At 35.9% G+C, this 18711-nt stretch overlaps 1 protein-coding gene across 2 annotated transcripts in view; it reads left to right on the forward strand.

Annotated features, from left to right (window-relative positions):
- The window catches only part of KPNA4 (karyopherin subunit alpha 4), a 66824-nt gene that overhangs the window by 18101 nt on the left and 30012 nt on the right, over window positions 1-18711 (forward strand). The window contains exons 1-9 of one of the 2 annotated variants that reach the window (XM_033202731.1): window positions 6823-6847; window positions 7678-7722; window positions 8610-8699; window positions 8816-8845; window positions 8940-8992; window positions 12973-13068; window positions 13587-13672; window positions 16519-16605; window positions 18454-18623. In XM_033202731.1, coding sequence (XP_033058622.1) covers window positions 7681-7722; window positions 8610-8699; window positions 8816-8845; window positions 8940-8992; window positions 12973-13068; window positions 13587-13672; window positions 16519-16605; window positions 18454-18623 — 654 coding nt within the window. In that variant the 5' untranslated portion in view covers window positions 6823-6847; window positions 7678-7680. Of the gene's footprint in view, window positions 1-6822; window positions 6848-7677; window positions 7723-8609; window positions 8700-8815; window positions 8846-8939; window positions 8993-12972; window positions 13069-13586; window positions 13673-16518; window positions 16606-18453; window positions 18624-18711 lie in introns of those variants that run through there. The other variant, XM_033202722.1, reaches the window with a different exon arrangement.

Raw genomic sequence — 18711 nt, forward strand, 5'->3', positions numbered from 1 at the left:
GTTTCCCATCCCTGAGAGGTTATATGTGTCTCACCAAACCTATGGTCGTTTCTAAACTTTTTTCTTTCCCTGTCAAACACCATCTCTTTGCCAGTGCACACGTATACATGAACACACACACACACACACAGTTTGGTAATTGTCTCTGCTACCAAAACTAGCTATTGAAAGGTCAAGGAGGCTGGGCACAGTGGCTTATGCCTGTAATCCCAGCACTTTGGGAGGCAGGTGAATCACCTGAGGTCAGGAGTTCAGGACCAGCCTGGCCAATGGGATGAAACCCCATCTCTACTAAAAATACAAAAAATTAGCTGGGTGTGGTGGGTGGCGGACGCCTGTAATCCCAGATACTCAGGAGGCTGAGGCAAGAGAATCGCTTGAACCCAGGAGGCGGAGGTTGCAGTGAGCTGAGATTGCACCATTGCACTCCAGCCTGGGCAGCAAGAGCAAAACTCCATCTCGGGGAAAAGAAAAGGAAAGGTCAAGGATTCACATGTCCTTTTGGCATGATACGAAAACACCAAGCAACTGTACCAGAGCCACAAAGTAGCTCTTTATTGTTTATAATTTTGAGTTATGACTTTTTCATGATTCTTAGCATAGAAACTACATTGCCATGCATAGTAACTACAAATGACAATTACATACTTTTTGACATTGTTTTCTAAAGTTGAATAAATTGGCTGGGTATGGTGGCTCACACGTGTAATTCTAGCACTTTGGGAGGCCGAGGTGGATGATTCACTTGAGGTCAGGAGTTTGAGACCAGCCTGACCAACATGGTGAAACCCTGTCTCTGCCAAAAATACAAAAATTAGCCATACTTGGTGGTGCACACTTGTAGTCCCAGATACTCCAGGCAGGAGGATGACTTGAACCCAGCAGGCTGAGGTTACAGTGAGCCGAGGTTGCACCACTGCACTCCAGCCTGGGCGACAGAGTGAGATTCTGTCTCAGGAAAAAAAAAAAGATACAGTTTTTGAGGCGTAAAAGATCTTAGGGATCTATCGAATTATCTTTACAAGTGAAGGAATTAATACCCATAAAGGTCATGACTTGCCTATGATTTCATTAAAGGTAGAACTGGGACTAGTAGCCATATGCTAGTAGAGTAGTATAACCATATACTAGGAAACCATCTTGGGAGATGTATGCATTTATTTTCTCTTCTATCATATGTCATCTCTTGCAAAAGATAGATGAATATAGAGAACTCTGGGAATTCAGATTTTTTCCTTCTTTATTTTGTAACTTTTCCAAATAGATATGTATAACTTTTTAATTTAATACATGTTCCTATTGTTTGAATGTTGAAGAGATAGTGCAACTCTAATTCCATTCTTTGGAGTTAACACCTAACAGTTTCTTACATTTTGGCAATTTTAAAAAATTATATTTATGTACTAATAAATTTTCAATGCTTACAGTTTAGATATGGATCATTTTAAAGTATGGTATCTATAGACTAGAATTAGTTCTTAATATTGCTCCAATAGCTTGCCTAGATTAAGTCTGGCCTCCTACACTCAATGTATTTTCAAACTCTTCTTCACTTATGCTCAGTGTCCATTAATCTTATCACTTCTTGAAGAGATAACTTGATTCTGCTTGGGAACGCTTTTGCTCATCTCTAGTAGAACTTCAGGCCTTCAATACTCCTTCAATACTAGTATTAATAAGTGCTACCTCTGAGAAATAAATCTACAGATTGAAAATTTGAACTAAACTTACTTCTTAAATGAACTTTTCTAAATGAAGGATTTTTTTGTTTTGTTTTGTTTTTTGTTTTTTTTGAGACGGAGTCTCGCTCTGTCGCCCAGGCTGGAGTACAGTGGCCGGATCTCAGCTCACTGCAAGCTCCGCCTCCCGGGTTTACGCCATTCTCCTGCCTCAGCCTCCCCAGTAGCTGGGACTACAGGCGCCGCCACCTTGCCCGGCTAGTTTTTTGTATTTTTTAGTAGAGACAGGGTTTCACCGTGTTAGCCAGGATGGTCTCGATCTCCTGACCTCGTGATCCGCCCGTCTCGGCCTCCCAAAGTGCTGGGATTACAGGCTTGAGCCACCACGCCCGGCCAAAATGAAGGATTTTAATATGGGTTTTTATCCTTAGGAGGTATTAATGATTGACCCACTTGAGCAAGCATTTAACAGTGTTAGGCATTTAAAATTTCCCTTTTATTGTCATAATGTAATTTATTTGCAAATTACATGCAGTTTGCCAACATAAATACTATTTGACAAAGGCATGATTAAGCACCATGATGGCTGCTGCTGCAGAGAGAGAAAAACAAGAAATAGAAAAACACACTTTTCTAGTTATGCTATTTTAACTTTTGGTTCGCCATGTAATCGGGTTGAACAACTGTTTTACCTACCAAATGTGTTTGGGTTGTGATGATAATTTGGGTTGAAATCACCAGTAACTCACTTTTCTCTGGAAAGTGTAGCTTAGCTTTATGTTATGTGATTGATTTGTCTCCTTGCCTACCTGTTTATTTCTGGCTTCTGGTATTCTTCAGCAGATTCCACACATGCCATCTTTCATGGTTCTTCTTTTTGTACATGCTGTATTTTCTACCTGGAATGCCTTTCTCTAAATGGATTGCCGTTCAGTCTTGAAAATTAAGCTTCTATGTTACTTTTAGTAATTACCCTCTTTACTGTCAGAGCACCTTGTGTGCATATTATTAATACATGTATTAAATAAGTACATTCAAGTAACATGTTTAGAATGGTGTTTGGCACTTGCTATTTGCTAAGTTTGGGCCTTATTACTATTTTACTAAATTATATTTCTGTATCATAAGAGTGCCACCTCCTTTAGGGCATAGATATGCAGTGTCTGGTCCATCTTTGTATTTCTAATGCTTGGCAAATCGGTGATTAATAAATGTTTGAGTGAATGCTTTCCAGAAGGCTCTAAATTAGTAATATACTTACTGTTAACTCATGTTGGGGAGGGAAGGTGTGTGTGTGTATAACTTTTAAAAACCACTTTATTACCTATCATAAAATTCACCAATTTTAAGTGCAGAATTCAATGATATTTAGTAAATTTTCGTAGTTGTGCAACCATTATCACAATTCAGTTTTAGAATATATCCTAGTTACGACACAGAAGATCTCTCATGCCTGTATAAATATTTTAATTCTTATTTTCTTTTTGTAGTGCTGTTACCTAAGTATTAACCTTCCTAAGGTATCAGTGAAAGTCAGACTGGGTGAAATAAAAACAAGGCATTATATTTCTTATCTTTGTATTGTTAGAAAGAATTTTATTTAAACTTTTTCTCTAGTGAGATTGAGTCCTAACTAAATCCCAACTTTGCTCAAGAAAATTTAAAATATCCAAAATTATACAGTAATTACTATATCATATTTTAAATTAACAATTTTTAGGACTTTAAAGAAAAACCATGTGTTGGTAAAACTGACTTGAAAATTAGCAGGAATCAAGTAGCCACTAATTGTAAATTAAGTAGCAATTAAGTGGAAAGAAAATACTAGAATCTACACCTCATTAAAGCAGGGAAAGTGTTTAATCCCTAGTGCTTAACACAGTGATGGATGCATAGTAAATATTCGTTAAGTACACAAACTGCATTCCTTTTAAATAGAACTAGCATTCTGTTTTGACTTGTTTGAAATTTTTTATCAACTTCTTATCCTCTTTTGCCTGAATTTATAATTTTATAACTGTCTGACAAGCAAAGAAATATAAAATATCTGAGTGATCTGCCTAAACTCGACCCACCTCCTCTGAGAAAATAGCAGCGGCAGTCCTCAACCTCCCCCACTTACAGTCTTTGTCCTTTATATAGCTCTTTGACCTATACATAAGCCTTTGGCCAGTTTGTCAGCTTTTTGGAATTCTAATTGACACCACTGCTTACTGCATCAGTATAAGTCATGTGAATTCACAACTAATATATTTTCATGTAGTATACAAAACCTGCTCTTTAAGGACAGGCTTAGAAGTCTTATATACCCCTTTCATGGGGTCCCAAAGAACAACTGTTGTTTGCTGTAAAAAACATGGCAAAATGCTGCCAGGCTGTGGTGCAAAGGGTTTCTCTCTACCAGTTTGTTCATTCTCTACCTTGGAGAGGAAAAGAAACTCTTGCTGTATAATAAAGGGATTGTCATATCTCTTATTTTGCAAAGTTTCTGTGAAAGTGGTAATAGCCTGGTCTTACGTTGTTACTACAGTGCTAAGTTGTTTTGATAAATATTAGTAGTTTCAAATTATTGAAAAACCTCCAGATTTTGTTGTAACAAATGAGTATCAAGTAAAAAGAAAAAACAGAAAATTTTTCGGGCTGGGCGCAGTGGCTCACACCTGTAATCCCAGCATTTTGGGAAGCCAAGACAGGCGGATCACGAGGTCAAGAATTCAAGACCAGCCTGGCTAACACCGTGAAACCCCGTCTCTACTAAAAATACAAAAAATTAACCGGGCATGGTGGCATGCGCCTGTAGTCCCAGCTACTCTGGAGGCTGAGGCAGGAGAATTGCTTGAACCTGGAAGGCAAAGGTTGCAGTGAGCTGAGATCCTTGTACTGTACTCCAGCCTGGGCGACAAAGTGAGAATCCGTCTCAAAAAAAAGAAAGAACATTTTTTGTAAATCTACAGATTTAATAAATATGTAATATAATGGAAGAAAATTTTGGGGGATAAACAAAACGTTTATGTAAATATGCAGTATGTAGTTGTTTGGGATTTATTTATTAGTTTGCTCTAATGAAAAGAAGTTAAAGCCCATTGTACCTTAATCCTGCTACTTTAGATGAAGTGATTGCTAATAAAAACTTTCCTTAAACTGGAAATACCCCATCCCTCAGAAGTCTATTTATTTGTTGAACAGTCTTAAGTCATGCATCCTACAGGTATTATTTTCTATGCCTGAGACATAGGTCATGGTTTTTTGTTGTTAGAATAGCTTATTGATTTCATATTGTGATATTATGCAAAGCTCATTGTGTTGGTAATAGTACTTTTCCTTTAGTGTGAACGATTGGCTCTCCAGTTCACTTGAACTCTGACTTTGAGAAGTGTAGAAAACAATATGGCTTGGTGGTTAAGTGGCTTTGTGTGAGACTGTCTGGGTTATAATCCTAGCCAGCTTTGGACAAGCAATTTATCTTCTCTAAGTCTCAGTTTTCTTATTTTTAAAAAGAAATAAAGGATTATTTTATTCTTACCTCATAAGGCTATAATGATTAAATGAGATAGATGTTAACACTTACTGTAGTATTTAGCTAATTATTTTTACTCATTTTGCAGTCTATTTTATTATTTTAAAGTTGACTCTTGGTGTTTTAAAAATATCTGTACCAAATACAGTTACATGGTATATTAGAAAGTGATAAATGGTATAGAGATAAATAAGGCAGGGAAGAGAGAGAGAAAGAGAAAGAGAAAGTACCCAAATGGAGAGTTGGCAGATGGTCAGGAAGGGAAAAGCCTTCCCATAGAGATAAGGGACTGAGCACTGCAGGTAGTAGGGGAAGTGCATTCCAAACTGAGGAAATAGCAGCAGCAATAATAATAAGTTAACACACACACTGCTGTGTACCAGGGACAGTTTAAGTACTTTACATATTTTAGCTGATTTAATCCTTAACAGCAGTCCTATGAAGAAGGTGTTTTTACTATCCCAATTTTATATATAAGGAAACTGAAGTACAAAGAGCTAGTAAGTAGTATGGCTAAAAAAAATTGAACCCAGGCAGTTTGACTCTGGAGACCATCTTCTGAGAAGTTACTATATAGTGTATTAGTTAAGGCCTTGCAACAAGAGACTTTCCAGTTTGTTCAAGAAATAGCAAAGTTGGTGTGAGTACAGCAGAATGAGATAGGTAGGAGCTAAGATCCAAACGGTGGTATTTGGGGAGGGAATGAGGTGGGAAGATTTGATTGGATGGAAGCCATTGTAAAGACTGGGGTTTTAAGTCCAAAGTGGAGTGTGTGAGAGCCTTTGGATATTTTTGAACAGGAGGATGATATGATCTGACTTTTAGAAAATATTTTTTACTGAGTCCTTGGACCTTTCCTTCCTTGGAGTCTGTGGGTAGAATTCAGGAGGGCCCCTGAAATTTAGAAGAAATTACATCTTCATTTTCACTAACTTATAACTGAAACGATGTTTCCTTCACTTAATGTAGCCAGTTAACCATAGTAATATTAGAATTACCTGTGACCTTGTTACCACCAATAAAAATCACCTCGTTGTTGCATTTATGGTCATCATTACTTTGAAATTATAGTAGTTATTAGACCTGCTAAGATCCCATTTAATGTGATAATAAAGAAGCACTTACACTTTTTTATATATATTTACAGCTCTTTTTTTTACATCTATGTATCAAGGTAGTTTCCTTTGTAACTACATATATAGTGTGTGTGTGTATTTAAAAACACTATTTGAGAGGTGTCCATTGATTATACCAGACTGCCAGAGGAGTCCATGGCACATAAAAATTAAGACTCCTTATGAGTCCTATGAGGATTACTCTGGTTGCTGTCATTATGATAGACTCCGGAGGAAGATAGAGGGCAAGAGCAGGAGGGCTACATGTTAGGAGACTTTTGCAGTTATCTAGTTGAGAGATAATGGTAAGTTGACCCAGAATAGTAGCAGAGGAGGCAGTGATCTGTGTTTGGATTGTATGTTTTGAAGGTTGAACCAACAGGATTTGCTAACAGATTGAATATGTAATGTAAGAGAAAAAAAATCAAGGATGGCTCCAAGGTTTTTTGGTCTTTGCAGCTGCGAGGATGGAATTACCATTTGCTGAGATGGCGGGTGGAGTATGTTAAAGATCAGAAGTTCGGTTTTGGATTTAGGTTTGTGATATTTATTAGACATCTAATATGACTCAATTGTTACCGCTACATAATACACAGTCATTAGAAAGAATAAGGTGAACCTGTATGTGAAAACAGATTGAACTTATATTGTTTCTGAACATTTGAATGTTTTACAGTGAGCACACATCCCTATAGTAAGTAATTTTAAAAATGAGAAAAATATATTTGAAAATAAAAGAATGGCCACTGTGTGTCATAGAATAATTGTGTGGCCATGAAAAATAATGAAATAGGTCTTTATACACCACCATGGAATATCTCTAAGGTCTATAAACAAAGTAAACCAAAACAAGGTAAAGAACAGGATTAGATAGACGTGTGTCAGAATCGTGGTAAATCTAAGTGTTTCCTATGAGAGAAGGAAATTGTGGGTGAGCAGGAGGGCTCCTTTGGCTTTTTTTTGGCTTTATTTTTTTTTTTTTAAAGCAGTTGAATTTACTAATCTTGTACGTGTGTTATTTTTTGTAATATCATTGGTTCATATGAGGGGTGAGATTATGGGCTCTTTTATTCTTTGTACCTCTGTGTTTTTATTAACCTTATGTTGTAGTTTTTAAAATTATGATATAGCCAATATTATAGATCTATTAATAATTTCAAAGAGATTTTTCATGTTTTGCAATATGAATGGGAAATGAAGATTGAAAATCATTTACATAGTATGATTTTTATTATAAGATTTGACTTTATATCCATATGGCTAGAAGAAAATATCAGAGGTGTATATTGAAATGTTAATAGTGGTTTTCTCTGGATAATGGAATTTGAGGTGATTTTTAAAATATTTTCCTTTAATTTTTTTGTAGACTATGAGAAGACAACGAAATGAAGTTGTAGTTGAATTAAGGAAGGTGAGTCTGATTAATATTGGGTACTTCTAAGCATAATTCTAACAACATTAGAGCATTGTATACAAGATGCCAAATATATATTTTGTTTTTATGTAAAATGTATAACCTATTGTATAACTAAATTTTATTTACTAAATTTAGTTAAACTTTTTAAAATCTCAACTGCTAAGCATTTTTCTTGAGAAAAAGGAGAGATTTTGACTGAATTTGACAAACTTTTGAAGTTGAAAGGGTACACCTTGTAACTTTATCATTGTGCAAAAACAGATATAAAGAGCTTAAAAGTATAAGTCATTGAGATACAGTTGCATTAAATAGTTCTGCTATTAATGGGTAGTCGTAAGGCCCTGAAAAGAATTTGTTGCAAACTTCTTCAACTTTTAAGTATTATAGTTGAGATTATATTTATAAATTTGCTCCCAGCATTTTAAGTGAAGTTGAAATGGCCCTTGATTTTTGTAAGACATTGTTGGTTTTTGTCTAACTTTGAACTGCCCAACTTCTGCTTTGACTTTGCTTTTAGGTGATAAAGAGGAGCTCCCAGATCATGTGTAAAATGGTTTAGTACTTTTAAATAAATATTTGTGTTTGGTTCTGGCTTAAACTGTACACTATATTTTTTAGTCAAACTTTTTGTTTTGTTTGTTTTTACATAGTTCACGGTTCATTAAAAATGTAATATTTGGGAATTGGGACTCAAATTAGTTTTGTGTGAGTGGTTAATTCACAATTTGGTTTAATTTTTTACATTTGAATTTTACTTTTAAAAGGCACTTCATATTTCACTTTGTAGGCACAGGATTGCCTGAGCTTTGTATGAAAGTATTCAGGTTTTTTTTAACTCAAATTCTTTGATTTTTTTCTTTTTTTTTTTTTTTTTTTTTAAGAATAAAAGAGATGAACATCTCTTAAAGAGAAGGAATGTACCACATGAAGATATCTGTGAAGACTCTGATATAGATGGTGATTATAGAGTGGTAAGTTATTGTTATTGTTATTCTGGTAAAGTAAAAGTACCAGTGAAAGATTTAACATTAATAAAGAATTTTAAGATGACTTTTTAACTGAGTTTTCTCTTTAACTTTTTTCCCAGCAAAATACCTCTCTAGAAGCTATTGTTCAAGTAAGTTGGATTTTTTACTCTCTCTTCATTTGTATTTCTTATCCTCAGCAGCTAATTATTATATATTTACATCATAAATTATTTTTTTTTATAGAATGCTTCAAGTGATAACCAAGGAATTCAGTTAAGTGCAGTTCAAGCTGCTAGGTAAGTTAAATTTTGAAGACATGTTTAGATTTTATAACTTACACAGGGGTTCTATTTTGAATTTTTACTATGGAGTAGACCCTGTTAATCAAATTTAACTTTGATGACAAACAATAGTAAATAGTAATAGATCAACTAAATTTATTTATTTTTTTAATTATCTGGTTTAGAGTATTAAAATTGGTGACAGTTTTTTTAACTCACACTTTTTTATTTTTAGTTGAAAGTGTGTACACTGAAGCTTTAATGTACATAATGCATACAGATGCCAGGGAAAGTTGATTTAACAAATTAATGCCATAGAGTAAAAGAAAAACATTTGTAAAGCTTTACCTTTTACTAATGAATAGGTTTAATTTTATAAAGTCAGATTCTTCAGGTCCTTACCAGGTATCTAATTCTTCTCACAGTCCTCATATTGATCAAACAATAAATCCAGAATTATAATCTTACTATGTCAGTGTACATAGACAAGTAGATGTAGATTAAGATTAATGACGGCTGGGCACGGTGGCTCACGCCTGTAATCCTAGCACTTTGGGAGGCCGAGGCGGGCGGATCATGAGGTCAGGAGTTCGAGACCAGTCTGGCCAACATAGTGAAACCCCATCTCTACTAAAAATACAAAAATTAGCTGAGCGTGTTGGCGGTCACCTGTAATTCCAGATACTCGGGAGGCTGAGGCAGTAGAATCGCAACTCCATCTCAAAAAAAGAGATTAATGACTGCATCATACACTCCCAGTGTCTTTCCAGGTAGGAAGTACCAAGTTGTTTGAACATTCTTTTTTTTTTTTTTTTTTTTGGAAATGGAGTCTTGCTCTGTCACTCAGGCTGGAGTCCAGTGGTGCAATCTCGCTCACTGCAACCTCTGCCTCCCAGGTTCAAGCAGTTCTCTGCCTCAGCCTCCCGAGTAGCTGGGATTACTGGCGCCCGCCACCATGCCCGGCTAATTTTTGTCTTAGTAGAGATGGGGTTTCACCATCTTGACCAGGCTGGTCTTGAACTCCTGACCTCGTGATCCACCCGCCTCAGCCTCCCAAAGTGCTGGGATTACAGGCATGAACCACCGTACCCTGCCTGTTTTGTACATTTCCATTGTGAAACCTGTGCTCTCTCATACTTTAAGGGAAGAAGCAGAAAAATCTATTACTGAGACCTTTGTATTAATAAATAGGTTAGGGAAGACATGGTTGTATCATAATGCAATTTAGTGGTTGCTTTGTGTATTTATGAATATAAGAATAACACCCTATTTTGAGTTTATCAGTAGGAAAGAGACAAGTAAGAAATTGATCCTAGTTACAGAATTTGAAACTAGCAAAAGTTTATAGGTCCATCCAATACCTTATCCAGTGCTGCACGAATCTGTTTTATATTTATTAGACTTTTCCAGTATTTGTTTATCCATCTTAAATAACTTAGAACTGATAGGGAAATTATAAAATTACAGTATTGTATACCAGAGGTAAAGGAACTTCTTAGAGAGGAATTCTTTATGTAGGCAGAAAAATCACAGAACCATTCATTTGTCAAAATAGCAAATTAATGTTTTTAGGAAGAATGATTAAGAAATTGATTATGCTCACCATTGTCAGAGCTGAATATTTGATAGTTTGGGGCAGTTCTAATCAACATGCAATCTGCAAGAAAATTAAAGCCCAGTCTACTCTAAGAGGTTTTCAGAGTATGATCTGTGGATCACTGGGAGATTCCAAGGCAATTTCATGGGTATGCAAGAGCAAACTGGTTTTCATAATAATTCTAAGACTTTATTTGCCTTTTTTTCATGGTGTTAACGTTTACACTGGTATTGCAAAGCAACTGTGAGTAAAATTGCAGGCTTCTTAGTACAAATCAAGACAGTGGCACCAAGCTGGTTTTATATTATATTTTGTAAAAATTGTATTATTCACCATTATGTAGAGAATAAAGGCTATTTCTCTTTTAAAATATCCTCAGTGAAATGTAAAAAAAAAATTTTTTAAATTAAATTTTGACCCTTGATCTCATGAAGCCTTGTTTGAGAAGGTTTAAGACTGGGTTAAGACTCTTTCTAAGTGTTTGTTTTTTTCGTTTTTCTGGTTTTTTTAATTTCCACTTATGCTAAGCACTGTGCCGTGTGTTGAGGAACTAGCATGTAGTATAATTCTTTCTTTTTAAGAACTTTATAAGCTCATTAGAAAGGCAAAACTATTTTAAAGAAATAGGGGGCTGGGTGCGGTGGCTTATGCCTGTAATCCCAGCAGTTTGGGAGGCCGAGGCCAGGAGATCAGTTGAGGTCAGGAGTTTGAGACCAGCCTGGCCAGCATGGTGAAACCCCCATCTCTACTAAAAATATAAAAGTTGGCTGGGTGTAGTGTCACATGCCTGTAATCCCAGCTACTTGGGAGGCTGAGGTGGAAGAAGTGCTTGAACCTGGGAAGCAGAGGTTGTAGTGAGCCAAGGTAGCACCACTGCACTCCAGCCTGAGTGACAGACTGAAACCCTGTCTCAAAAAAATAAGTAGTGATAACACCAAATGTAGGGCTATGCTGTATAAATCCTCTTGAAATTCAAAGATGGTATTATGTAAAACATAGAACTTGAAATGAACTTAGAATAGAGTTTGAATACATAGAAGACAGGGCATTTCAAGTGAGGGGTTTAGGATAGGTTCAGTCTTATTTCGATTGAAATAATGCGATAGACAACTAACCTATTGTTGAGTTACAGACAAAAAGATTAGTTATAAGATGGAGCCAACTCGTGAAGTAGTTTAAAGCTAGGTCAAGGAGTTTACATTGATAAAGGTGGTAAATAAGCAGCCATCACAAAGTTTATATAGGGACATGATTTGGTTAAGCTTTCATAAACATTGCTTTTATATAGTAATACAGGGTGTTCCAGTGGGTGAAGATATGATTAGGCTACACTGAGGACTTATCAGCTAAACCTGTAGTCTCACACATGTGAAAATAGGCAGTAGGTTTTGTTTTTATCTTATAAGCTCCATGAAAGCAGTGATTGATGTGTCTGTCTTTTTTACCTCAGATTCTCTAGCATCTCTCTGGCTGTTTTCCTGTCCATTGCTGGTGCTTATTCCATTTCTCTTTAGTTGCTGAGATGAAAATGTTGGACTTTTATGACCTTTAATTTGGTGTGTAAAGTAGAATAAAGAATTAGGGACTAATATCAGCTCTAAACATATTCCAGCAGCCTACCTGCTTTTGTCACTTGACTCTATTGTGACCTAGTGTGAATAATTTTGGATATTTTGGTGACCTCTTAATTCCTTGCTTAGCAAGGTAAATGCTGTGTTAAAGAAATCTGCCCATTTTTTTCTCTGAACTCAAACTTATGTCCAAAAGTAACATTTTAAAAAAAAAAAATTAGTTTTCTTTTTGTAAGTCACAATCAGGACTTTACTGAGGGAATAATATTATTGTGTACCATTAAAAGTAGTAAAGTGGCCAGGCTCCATGGCTCACACTGGTAATCCCAGCACTTTGGGAGGCCAAGACGGGTGGATCACCTGAGGTCAGGAGTTCAAGACCAGCCTGGCAAACATAATGAAACTCCATCTCTACTAGAAATACAAAAATAGCTGGGTGTGGTGGTGCATGCCTGTAATGCCAGCTACTCAGGAGACTGAGGCAGGAGAATCACTGGAACCCGCAAGGCAGAGCATTCAGTGAGCCAAGACTGTGCCACTGCACTCCAGCCTGGGCAACAGAGTGAGACTCCATCTCAAAAAAAAGGTAGTAAAGTGGTTCATATCTGTATTCTTATTTTTCTAATTATTTGTCATCTTTATAAATTTAATTTATATATCTTTTTATAAATTTAGAGAAAAGGTTGCATTATATAAATTGTTAATTTCAGAGAAGGCACTTGTACCAGATATTCAGATTTATGTTAATATTTGTCAAATATGAATTTAAATTTAATCATAATATTGCATGTTATTAAGTTTCACAAGGGTGTTTTTATCTCTTACAGGAAGCTTTTGTCCAGTGATCGAAATCCACCAATTGATGACTTAATAAAATCTGGAATATTGCCCATTTTAGTCCATTGTCTTGAAAGAGATGACAAGTGAGTACATTATTATTTTTTTTTAATTTAGAATGTATCCTTTGGAGAAGACAAGACTCTCTAGTAATTAGTTTGATCTTTAAAGAAAAAAGAAAAGGGCTAAGGAATGGAGTTGAAAAGTCAAAGTGAAAACAGTGCAAGATTTGTTAACACCAAGAGATGAAGGTAGTAGCCAAACAGGAACTTGAGAATGATAAATTTGATAAATTTAACTTTTAAGCTTTAATTGGCAAGAAGTAGTTTGACCAGATCGGTACTTGAGAGAACTGTTTGGGGAGTAGTATGCAAGTATCTTAAAAAGATTTCTTACTAAAAATAAGGATGCTGGAGAAGGTTGTATGCTTTTTATACTGAAGAGATGTTTGAAACAGTTGTTGAGGGTTAAAAAAATGTGCTGGATGGATAGATATCTTTTGAAACAAAATGTTTAATGCATTTGAAATGGTAGAGGGAAGAATGGTTAGATATTTGGCCCAATGTAAAAATCCTGCTGTTTAAATATACTTGTTTTTTTGTAGTCCTTCTTTGCAGTTTGAAGCTGCATGGGCTTTGACAAACATTGCATCTGGAACTTCTGAACAAACTCAAGCGGTAGTTCAGTCCAGTAAGTTGGTTATTAACAAACATAGTTGTATTTTTTTAAAAGAAGTCAGTAAAAAATAGTGATTTTTCCCAAGAAACTCTGGCAATTTACATTATAAAATAATAGCTACTACGTAGTTATTGAAATAGGTCAACTTAAGTATGTTGCTTTAATCTTCTTATTCTGGTGACTGATGTTTTGTATGTCCAAAAATTCACTTGATTCCTTTCTAAATATGAGAACATTTCCTAATTATAGTAGCAGATTACATTATTATTGTTACACTTTATTTATAGGACATCAGTAGAAATAAAGGAGTTTTTCCTGTTGCCACATTGCCTCTCAGCCTCTCTTTTTTTGTTTTTGTTTTTTTTGTTGTTGTTGTTTTTCTTTTTCAGACAAGATCTTACTCTTTTGCCCAGGCTGGAACACAGTGGCACAATCTCGGCTCACTGTAGCCTTGGCCTCCTAGGCTCAAGGGACCCTTCTGCATCAGTCCACCAAGTGGCTGGAACTACAGGCATGTGCCACTGTGCCTAGCTTATTTTTGTGTTTTTTTTTTGTAGAGACAGGGTTTCGCCATGTTGCCCAGGCTGGTCTCTAACTCTGGGCTCAAGTGATCAACCTACATTGGCCTCCCAGAGTGCTGGGATTATAGGCATGAGCCCCTACACCCGGCCGCAACCTCTCTTAATGAGATTTTTATCTTTTTTTTTCTGAGACGGAGTCTCGCTCTGTCGCCCAGGCTGGAGTGCAGTGGCGTGGAGTGCAGTGGCGTGATCTTGGCTCACTGCAAGCTCCGCCTCCCAGGTTCATGCCATTCTCCTACCTCAGTCTCCCGGGTAGCTGGGACTACAGGTGCCCGCCACCACGCCCAGCTAGTTTTTTGTATTTTTAGTAGAGATGGGATTTCACCATGTTAGCCAGGATGGTCGATCTCCTGACCTCATGATCCACCCGCCTCAGCCTCCTAAAGTGCTGGGATTACAGGTGTGAGCCACCATGCCTGGTCATATCATATATTTTAAAGAAATCTTCTATAAAGTAGTCCTAGTTGAAAGAATGGCTTGGATATTTTTTTCATTGTTATTATAATAGGGTTGCTTTTTTTTGTTTCAAGAGATGTAAGTGGAAAATTACTATTGGAAGTAAAACCCCGAGTGTATTGTCTTCATGAATACTATTTGATTCTTCTACCAAACGAAAAAAATTAATAATTTTGAAGAAGATACTTTTAAAATGCTCTTTAAATGTGTAAGCAGCATACTTCTCTGAGCTTATTAAAAATGTAAGCACTAATTTGTACATTTTGAAGGGGAACAAAGATGTTATCTAAATAATCATTTTATTGTAGACACTTGTAATATTATTACTTAGAAAAGATAATTACCTCACATCCTATTAAAACTGGTTTAGTTTTGGGTTCAGGTGGTTTTTATTGTGGTTTTTTGGTTTTGTATGACTATTAGGTAAATTTTATGATTTCATAACAATGTTTTATTCCCTCTCACACTTTTTCCGTTCCGTTATGTATGTTCTCTAAAGATTAGAAAAAGACTTAGAATTTTTTTTGACCTTGCCAGTCTGCTTTAATATACCAAAAATAATAAATAAATGAGGTTGGGCATGGTGGCTCATGCTAGTAATTCCAGCACTTAGGGAGGCTGAAGCAGGCAGATCACTGGAGCCTAGGAGCTAGAGACCAGCCTGGGCAACATGGTAAAACCCCATCTCTACAAAATGCAGGAAAAAAAAATTAGCCGGGCTTGGTGGCATGCACCTATATAGTCCCAACAACTCAGGAGGCTGAGGTAGGAGGATCAGTTAAGCCAGGGGAGTTCAAGGCTGCAGTGACCTGTGGTGGCACCACTGAACTCCAGTCTGGGCAACAGAGTGAGGCACTGCTTCAAAAAGAAACCCATAACTCAAGCGGTAGTTCAGTCCAGTAAGTTGGTTATTAACAAACATAGTTGTATTTTTTTACAATTACTTTTATTACAAGCATGATTGAGCTACATATACTTAAATAGTGCTTTTTAAAGTAATATCAGAAGGAAAGAAGAACCGTTTGTTCAGTGCAGTATTTTGTTCGGATACAGACCTATCTCTGTTTCCCATCCAGTTGAGTAACAGAATCACTTTCTGATTCAGAAGATCTCACATGGCCCAAGAATCACTAGCCTATCTTAAAGACCCACATGTGTTAACATAAATTTGTGTTCAAAAGTTACTTCAGGCTGGGTGCAATGGATCATGTCTGTAATCCCAGCACTTTGGGAGGCCAAGGCAGGCACATCACTTGAAGTGTCATGAGTTTGAGACCAGCCTGGCCAATATGGTGAAACCCTGTCTCTACTAAAAATACAAAAATTAGCCAGGCGTGGTGGCTCGCACCTACAGTCCTAGCTACTTGGGAGGGTGAGGCAGTAGAATCACTGAAGCCTGGGAGGCAGAGATTGCAGTGAGCCAGGATTTCACCTCTGCCTTCCAGTCTGGATGACAGAGCGAGACTCCGTCTAAAAAAAAAAAAAAGAGTTACTTCAATAATATACTTTTTTTTTTTCAAATTAGAGATAATACTTAATCTATAAGGAGTTAATCTTGAAATTAATTCCAGGTTTAATTGTCAATGAAATTTCACAAGCCTGATTTAACATTTGTCTGTATAACTCATTTTGATACTGAGTAAATAGTTGCTGGTCAAAATTCTTCCAATAATGCTATTCCAATAAAATTTGTTTAATGAGGCTATATTTTAAATATAGTTTTATAGATTCCCCCTTTTTTTTGAGGTGTCAGCAAAAAAATACTGATTTTTGGTTTATGGTATCTTCAGCCTTAAGTATTGTTATTTTTTCTTGCATCAGATGCTGTGCCACTTTTCCTGAGGCTTCTCCATTCACCCCATCAGAATGTCTGTGAGCAAGCAGTGTGGGCATTGGGAAACATCATAGGTTTGTATAAAACTTGTAATACTAGTCCAAAAATTGTTCTCATATACTAAGTAATAAAAATAGCTACTAATAATCCAAAAGGGAAAACAGTTTGCCTTCAGTACTAGTTTTTGTGAAATAGCTTACAGAAATTTGAACTGTATTACTGTAAAAGCATAAACTCATAGTAAATAAATTTTTGTTGCTTAAGATACCATCATTTTTGGTATATAGTGAGCTCTTAATTTTTTGAATAATTATGCAAGATATATACAATTTAGACCTCCTGTCTCATGCTAGGATCCATTTTTTCTTCCCCTAATGCCCACGTTGATCAGTGGGGTCCATTTTTATTTCTCAGCTTTCTCCATCAAAGAAAGTAACAAGAAATAAGGAGGCAAAACTTAAACCAATAATTTTTCTCCATAATGACAGTTCTGAGAAGAGTCTAAAATGAAATTTTTCTCTCTTGCAGACTTTAGTATATTAGAATTTAGTAATGTATAAAATATAACAATATTATTTCCTGTCACCATGAATCAACATGAGATAACCATGGCCTTTTGACAGTCTAGTTAACTATTTAACACCATGATCACCATGTTATTACCATAACTTTCAGGTTCTGTCTAATAAATAATTGTAAGGAAAATAAAGACAATTCTTGTATTTCAAGGATTTGTTTTTTTAACTAGAGCCTAAACTCAAAAATTCAAAGAACTGTTCTCCAGTAAAGGATGTAAAAAATCTGAATCGTATTGGGCCCCAGTATAGCTCAGAGACCTAACTATTATGAGTGAGGGTTGAGGTACTGTTTGTAGGGGTCTTGCTAATCTAGTGAAGGAGAATGATTCTAAAGATTATTTTTGCCAAATTCTTTATTCTTGCATGGAAATAATCATTGTTACTTTGATATGCCACCTCTTTATTGCCCTTATACAGGGCTAACATGGAAGTAAGGAGTGGCTATGAGTTTTTAAAGGAGAATTTCTCTGTAAACCATTCTCGACATTGGGTTTATACTATTAGGAATGCTATTGTTTCTATATCCAGAGTCCCTCACTCTTGCTTTTATACCAAATGTTAGACTTAGAGCTATTATACAGCATCTTGATCTTTCATTTTTTATTCCAGTCACATTCTGTAATTAACACGAATATATGGATGCAAAAAGAACAAACATTTTATTTCCAAATATTATAGTGCAAGGGAAGGTGTTTTCACTTATGGTAACCTTTTAACATGGCTTCATATATTAGAAACTGCAGTGATGCTTTAGATACAGAAATTAAACTTGTCAGTTCTCTGCAGCAGTTGTTCTCAAACCTTAGCATGCAATCAGAACTACATGGGATGCTTGTTAAAACACAGAATTCCAGACTCATAGAGTTTCTGCTTCAGGAGGCCTGAGCTAGAGCCCAGTAATCACATTGAGAACCACTGTTCTAGCACTGGTTCACCCTTTTTTTCTGACATAGTTTTCTAAGTGTGTAGAGTAATTTATAGTTCATAACCTTGATGCTCTGATACTGGATCGTAAGTACAAATTCAACAAATACTTTCTTGATACGTCTTTTTTATCACATAAAAGTTTGTTTAACTGAGAGTAATATTGAGAGAGAAGTTAAAAGCAGCAGTTTAATTAAGTGAACAGCAAAATGCTGAAGATGGGAATAATGTGCAAAAGATTACCTTATCACCTTATGTTGCCTCTCTTGGCTCAGAAATCTTGAATGTGAGCCTGCTTATTGTCTAAAACTGAACAGTGTATCTGGTTAAAATACATGAAGCAGCATATTCCCAGTGCTTTGTGTTTTCTGAAAATGCTTACTGTCAATGTTTTATTGAGTTAATCCTTTTTTTCCACAGGTGATGGGCCCCAGTGTAGAGATTATGTCATAAGTCTTGGAGTTGTGAAACCTTTACTTTCCTTCATAAGTCCATCTATTCCTATAACATTCTTAAGAAATGTTACTTGGGTTATGGTCAACTTATGTCGCCACAAAGACCCACCACCACCAATGGAAACCATTCAGGAGGTAAACACTTAAGAAAAAAAATTAAAAGAGATACCATTATATATATATGTTTTTTATCTGTGTATGTTTTTAAATCTACATATTTCTC

The sequence above is a fragment of the Trachypithecus francoisi genome, unplaced genomic scaffold (genome assembly GCF_009764315.1).
Source record: "Trachypithecus francoisi isolate TF-2019V2 unplaced genomic scaffold, Tfra_2.0 Lachesis_group0, whole genome shotgun sequence".
Lineage (NCBI taxonomy): Eukaryota > Metazoa > Chordata > Mammalia > Primates > Cercopithecidae > Trachypithecus > Trachypithecus francoisi.